This window comes from Schistocerca americana, chromosome 2, assembly GCF_021461395.2.
Source record: "Schistocerca americana isolate TAMUIC-IGC-003095 chromosome 2, iqSchAmer2.1, whole genome shotgun sequence".
NCBI classification, from domain to species: Eukaryota; Metazoa; Arthropoda; class Insecta; order Orthoptera; family Acrididae; genus Schistocerca; species Schistocerca americana.
The window spans coordinates 327370432-327377521 of NC_060120.1; the positions used below are offsets into that span (position 1 = coordinate 327370432).

Consider the following 7090-nt stretch of genomic DNA (forward strand, 5'->3'; position numbering starts at 1 on the left):
ATAGTAACATTCCTTGCAATGACTTCAAATTCCCACCAATAATTTATTAAAAACAAGCGACTGACACACTGTTTTTACTTCATTTTCAATTTCTGGGTACACCACATTACTTGTTTTTGAACAGGCAACTTCCTAAAGACTTTTACAGCAAAAAGAAACACTAAATACAGAAGCAGAATACATCGAATGTCGTCTGTATCTTAAGTGCACGTACTTAATTATAAACCGACTTTTATTCCTAACAACAGGCAGCATAAACAGTAAGTATAAAGATATACTGAGATATTTAACTACGTAAGTATGACTGTGCTTAGACTATACTGGTTGAACTTGCAGAATACAGAATTCATATAACCTATACCAGCTAAACTGTAGAATTGCCAGGGCAAGAAAACGAAACGCTATTTTCTTCGGCACTTATTCAGTTAAGATCTGATATATTAGTCAAAATGTCGCTGACCTTCCTTACTGCATAAGTGCCTATTCTTTGTTAGCACACTTAACCTCTTTTAAGAAATAAACAAAACAAATACTTACTCTTGAACTTGAAGAAGGAGTGAAGTTATCTCTGCGAATACTTGACAACCATTTCTTCCTCGTTGCTTCATCCTCCGGAAATTTAAACACGGTTACTTTTGGTCCACCGTCGTAATTTCCTCTACAATTCGGCACACAACAACGATACGGCATTTTGCAGGCAACGAAATTTTCACAGGCAAGAAAAACAGATCACCAGTTTAGTGCACAGAAACTAAACAACCAAATCACGTACACTAACGCAGGAACACCATTCACTATAATAGTAAACTGACGCGAAACTCGCCGAACGACTATTCACAAGCACTGTTCCGTGAAACTATTGAAGAAGGGACTATGTGTGTAGCCATCTTGTGACGTCACGCACTACGTAGACAGGCTTTCTTTTACAGGGGGTGCTGCTACTAGCTCCATGTCAGGGCAGCTTCCACCAGGGTCGCTCGACCACTGATAATCTTGTGTCCCATGAGTCTGCCATCTGAACAGCTTTTTCCAGATGCCAGCACCTGGTTGCCATCTTTTTTGACTTAAGTAAAGCATACGACACGACTTGGCTACATCATATCCTTGCCACATTGTATGAGTCTTCAGGGCCCACACCCAATTTTTATCCAAAACTTCTTGTCACTCCATCCTTTCCATGTCCAAGTTGGTGCCTCCCATAATTCCATCCATATCCAGGAGAATGGAGTCCTGCAGGGCTCTGTATTGTGTGTGTCTCTATTTTTAGTAGCCATTAACAGTCTAGCAGCTGCTGTCGGGCCCTCCGTCTCACCTTCTCTGTATGCAGACGACTTCTGCATTTTGTATTGCTGCTCCAGTCCTGGTGTTGCTGAGCATCACTTACAGGGAGCCATCCACAAGACGCAGTCATGGGCTCTAGCCCATGGCTTCCAGTTTTTCGCCATGAAGACGTGTGTCATGCAATTCTGTCAGCACCGTACCGTTCATCCGGAACCAGCACTTTACCTTAATTATGATGAATTCACTGTAGTGGAGACATATTGATTCTTAGGTCTGGTTTTCAACGCTAGTTTGACTTGGCTTCCTCAACTTCGTCAGCTTAAATGGAAGCGTTGGCGGCACCTCAATGCCCTCCGCTGCTCCACACTGCTGCAGCTCTACAGAGCCCTTGGTCAATCCTGCCTTGACTGTGGGAGTGTTATTTATGGTTCAGTGGCGCCCTCAGCATTGCGTTTGCTCGACCCATTGCACCATTGCAGAGTTCGACTAGCAACGGGAGCTTTTAGGAAGAGTCCGGTGACAAGCATACTGGTGGAGGCTGGAGTCCCTCCATTGAAAAACAGATGTGCACAACTGCTCGCCAGTTATATTGCACACATTCATAGCTCTCCTGAACATCCTAATTATCGTCGTCTTTTCCCAACCACGGAGGTTCAACTCCTGCATTGGCGGCCCAGGTCAGAGCTAACGATTGTGGCTTGCGTGCAATCGCTTCTGTCTGAACTGGAGTCCTTGCCTGTACCACCTCCCCTTGAGGTCCATTCACGTACACCTCCATGGTGTAGCTGTAGGCTGAAGCATCGCCTGGACCTTTCGCATGGCCCTTAGGACTCCGTTAACCCTGCGGCTCACCGCTGTCACTGCCTCTCGATTCTTTGAGTGTTCCGGGCTCTGAAATGGTTTGCACCGATGGCTCGCTGGCTGATGGTAATATTGGCTACGCCTTTGTCCACAGAGGCCATATTGAACAGCATTCCTTGCCCAATTGCTGCAGTGTATTCACTGCAGTGTTGGTAGCCATATCTCGTGCACTTCAGTATATCTGTTCATGCCCCAAGGAATTGTTTCTTCTGTGTACTGACTCCTTGAGCAGCCTACAAGCTGTCGACTGTTGCTACCCTCGCCATCCTTTGGTGGTGTCCATCCAGGAGTCCATCTATGCTCTGGATCGGTCCTATCATTCACTGGTGTTTGTTTTGACCCCAGGACATGTCGGCATTCAGGCAACGAACTGGACGAAAGGCTGGCCAAACAGGCTATGCGGAAACTGCTTCTGGAGATGGGCGTCTCTGAACCTGACCCGCGTTCTGTCTTACGCCACAGGGTTTTCGACTTTGGGAGATGGAATGGCATAACAGTATGCACAACAAACTGCGTGTCATTGAGGAGACTATGAATGTGTGGGAGTTTTCCATGTGGGCCTCTCACAGGGTACGAATGTGTGGAAGTTTTCCATGTGGGCCTCTCACAGGGAATCAGTTGTCCTATGCCGGCTCTGCATTGGCCTCACTTGGGCGACCCAAGGTTACCTCCTGTGCCGTGAAGACCCAACTCAGTGTCGGTGCGGCGCCCGGTTGACAGTGGCCCTTATTCTGGTGCACTGTCCCACTTTGACTGCCTAGCAGTGAAATCTTGGGTTACCTGACTCATTGCTGCTCGTTTTATCTGACAACACCCTCATTGGCTGATTTAGTTTTATTTGTGAGGGTGGTTTTCAATCATTTGATCTAAGTTTTAACGCATGTCCTTTGCCCCTCTGTGTCCTCCACCCTAGTGCTTTTAGGGTGGAGGTTTTAATGTGTTGCAGAGTGGCTGGCTTTTCCTTTTTATTCTCCTGGTCGGCCAGCCACTGTAATCTGCTATCTTGTTTTACTCGCTTCTTTTTCTAGCGTCCCTCTGTTTTCTTGTCCTCTTTTGTTCCTTTTAGTAGTCGTTACCTTTCCTTTGTTCTTCTGGTTTTTCCTTTCTTTCCATTTTGTGTTGTGTGTCGTCTGTTTTATTCTCACACTTGTGGTACTGTTTTATTAGAAACAAGGGACTGATGACCTTGTAGTTTGGTGCCTTCTGCCCTCTTTTAAACAAAAACAAACCAACCAACCAAGTAAGCTTTTGGTCAAAAAGGCCTTTTTCCTCTTCCGAATTACGCCCCCCCCCCCCCCCCCTACACACACACACACACACACACACACACACACACACACACACACACACACACACACAAAACCATTGTCTCTGGCTGCTAAGGCCAGACTCATTATTCGATCTTGAATTTTCCATTATTTTCTTTTTAATCTCATTGTTAGTAAATGTAACCACTGAAAAGATGAACACAATATTTTTTTATTTCCATGTGGCTTTTTATTAAATTTGTATTTGGCCATATTCATGTTACATCTGTTGTGAGATTGATGTGTTTTGTAAAGCAATGTCTGATGAATGCTGAATATTTGAAAAGTTTACTTGGCATCAAATCAGATCAGTCGCATCAGACTGTCAGTCATTGTGCTGCAATTTCAGTTGGTATTAAAATAATCTTTTTTCTATAACTCTGGTATTGCATTCTTTCAAAAATTCTGTAAATGGTGGAGTTTAATGTCCAAATATGAGTGACATGATCTACTTTTGCTTTCCAATTGCAATAATCTGATACACTTTATGCCTATCAGAAATTATCCCGTTTTTACCTGACGGTGTGCATTGAGGCTACATGATTGCATCCTGAACTCTGTGATGTTTTTGATATGTTCCTTTGAATTTTTTAACTGTCTTACAATTTTGTTATTATTATTTCCTTAATAATATTTTTATTTCAAGGATATGTGAGAGATTAGAGAGTAACATTATTTTTTTTTTTTTTTTTTTTATGTTTGTGCTGCTGTTCGAATAGTTATTGCAAACTCACTATTTACCCATTAACATAATTTTACTTTATTGAACTGAAAAGTCAATTAACTAAATGAGTTTAGTTTCTCAATCAGTTATCAGAGAACGGTAGTTAAAAATGGTTGTTTTGGACAAGTACACAAGATTGTGCGTATCCCCTTGATAAGTGGGTGAGTTTATATGGAGAGAGAAGTATGTTAATATAAATTCATTTCGTATATTGCCAGTTTCTACAAGTGGCTGGTCCACACCTATCTTTGTACTCAAAACTGTATTGCCGAAGTATGACAGTGATTCTATGGGAAATTTGTCAGTAATTCAGTACTTCAAATTAACATACTAAACTAAGCTATTTTCATTTGTTTTTTTGGGTATTATTTTTGTAGGAAGAAGAAGATGATGATGACGAGGACATAAAAGATGATATTGTGGATGATGACGAGGAGGAAGAGGAAGAAGAGGGAATTGAATCACAATCCGACTCTGATGTAAGAGAAGAAGGCAGCCCCAATGTCCGAAAGCGCAAGCCACGTAAAGCTGACTAGGCTATGAATAACATTTTGTGATTTACTGTTCATGGAGCTCTCTGGCTCCAAGAATGCAGCGTGTATTGTTGAGACTACATGTTACCACTATGACCATTCATAAAAAGCATTGTTGTTAAAAGGCTGTGTGCTGAAGATTTTGCAATATTAGAGTGGGACTTTTTACGATGTTCAGCAAGCTTCATCACAGGCCTGTTATCAGGTTTTTAAAGGAAGCATTAAGACTGGCATAGTATGTAATAATTTGTTGTTGACATAATGTGATAAATTATGGACCAGTCTCCTCATATCATTTGAGTGATCTGATAAAAAGCATGCATTTTGAAACTGACAAGAATTCAAAGTCCAAATGTGCAACTACAAAATCACTTCAGAAATTCATTTTTTGTGAGATACAATAAGTGAAAGATAATCACAATGTGCTACTCCAGTCATTTATGAATAGCAGGTCTATGTATTCTGCTCTTTTTTTCTTAATGTGAAAGTTTCCAATCTAAAACAAATTTTGTCTCTTCATGTATGTATCCTGCACCACAATTCAGATGCTTATTTTTGTGTTTGCTTACAAGCAAAGGTTATCACCCTGTGTGCAACGCAGACAGTCCAGATTATAATGATAATGTATAACGCAGAGCTCTTTCTGCCTATACGTGGGATAAAAGTGTTTTCCACTAACTGCGGTGGAGCACTGATCTCAAGCTGCAAATTCTGAATGTTTAAAATTGCCTTATATGCTAAGGTTTCTGGTTGTGCAAGTAGGTACTGTGTGTGTGTGTGTGTGTGTGTGTGTGTGTGTGTGTGTGTGTGTGTGTGTGTGTGGGGACACGCGAGCGATGCTTGTCAACAGAGTTGTGTAGGATATTTTTGTACTGAAGTTGAGAAATTATGTAGTTCTATTAACTATTGCTGTAATTAATGACTTGCGTTCGTATATGTTATGATCCATATAAAGGAGCCACTGAGTCGCAGACAGGCACAATGAAAAAGACTGATAAATTATTAAAAGTATTTGCACAAAGTTCTTCTGCAGTAGAAAGCATATACACATTCATACAAACACAACTGACACACATGACCAGTCTCAGGGTGCTGGAGACCACCTTTGTCTAAAAGCTTTAATAGTTTACCAGCCATTTTCATTGTTCCTGTCTGCAACTCGATGCCTCCTCTGTATGGTGAGTTGCAATTTATCCTTCCTGTATTGTTGTCATTCTATCGTGGACTTTCCATTGTTTGATTATGATTGATAGAGCTGATACAGGATCATGGGAGACTGGAAGTGACCCAATGAATAAAACACTCCAAATAAAAATTAACAGAAAATGAATGAGGACAAAAATAATGTAAGAGAAAAACCTATCAACTGAATAAGTTATAATTATATGCAGTAACAGATTTATTTAAAATTCATTAAACAATAACTATCACTTTTGGTACAATTTTTAAGGGTAGTTTAGTCTACTTTCTTGCAACAAAGTTTGGCATTTAACAGCACCATTGCCAGACAACTGCTTGATAAGTAAATTTGCATTTGGAGTGATCTTACAGACCTCATGATACAGATCAGATGGTGCATGGCATTTGCTCGTGACATTTATTGCTATTTGGGTGTGATCACGCCTCCCCTTCCCCCTCTGCTCTGGCTGTCTGCCTCCTGCGATGCAGAAGTATATGCTATAACAATTTCTTTATCCATTGTAGTAATGTGGTCATTGTTGTGTTAGTCACTGATTGCTGGTTATATTTTTCCACAACTTCTTTCTAATGTAAGAAATTTAAAATAACAATATTTTTAGTCCAAAAATGATGTGAATGATAAAACGCTTTAAGTAAGTGAGGGCAAATAAATGAGGTTGTACTGTGAATTCTGTTTTGTTTGTGGACTGTTGATAGAAGAATTTAATAAATTTTTTGTGCAAAACATAATTTGTAAATAAATTATGTCATTACGGCAACATTTGCTTGTGGTTTTTATCCACATATTTGCTATCAAAGTGCCTCATGGTTTTAGTAAATGGTGCTGACATAAATATTCATTGAAGACTTATGGGCCTCAAATTGAAATGCCTCATCTTTCCGCAACCTTTATTTCTTACTCAACTTCATTTTGTCATTTCCAGCTGAACTTTTCATTTATTCTCATTTGAAAACATTCATGCTAACTCATGATTTTAGCTTAAAATATTCTTTCTGTATGTGTCCATAATCATTGAAATTAGCTTCTAATTGTTAAGAACTATATTTTCCCAGTATCATTCTAGTCGATATTTTTATTCAGTTGCAGTTACACATAATTTGTGCCTCCCTGTAGTTGCCTCAAATATTGTGTACCTTTTTTAATTCACCAGTTTGACAAATTTTGATAGAATAAGTGCTTGCAA

The 7090-nt window shown here is 40.2% G+C and overlaps 1 protein-coding gene across 1 annotated transcript in view; it reads left to right on the top strand.

Annotated features, from left to right (window-relative positions):
• The window catches only part of LOC124596617 (thioredoxin-related transmembrane protein 1), a 61038-nt gene extending 54374 nt beyond the window's left edge, over nucleotides 1–6664 (top strand). Inside the window, exon 6 of the mRNA XM_047135840.1 lies at nucleotides 4551–6664. Within this exon, the coding sequence (XP_046991796.1) occupies nucleotides 4551–4709 (159 nt within the window). The 3' untranslated portion in view covers nucleotides 4710–6664. The remainder of the gene's footprint in view (nucleotides 1–4550) is intronic.
• The last annotated feature ends 426 nt before the right edge of the window (nucleotides 6665–7090 follow it).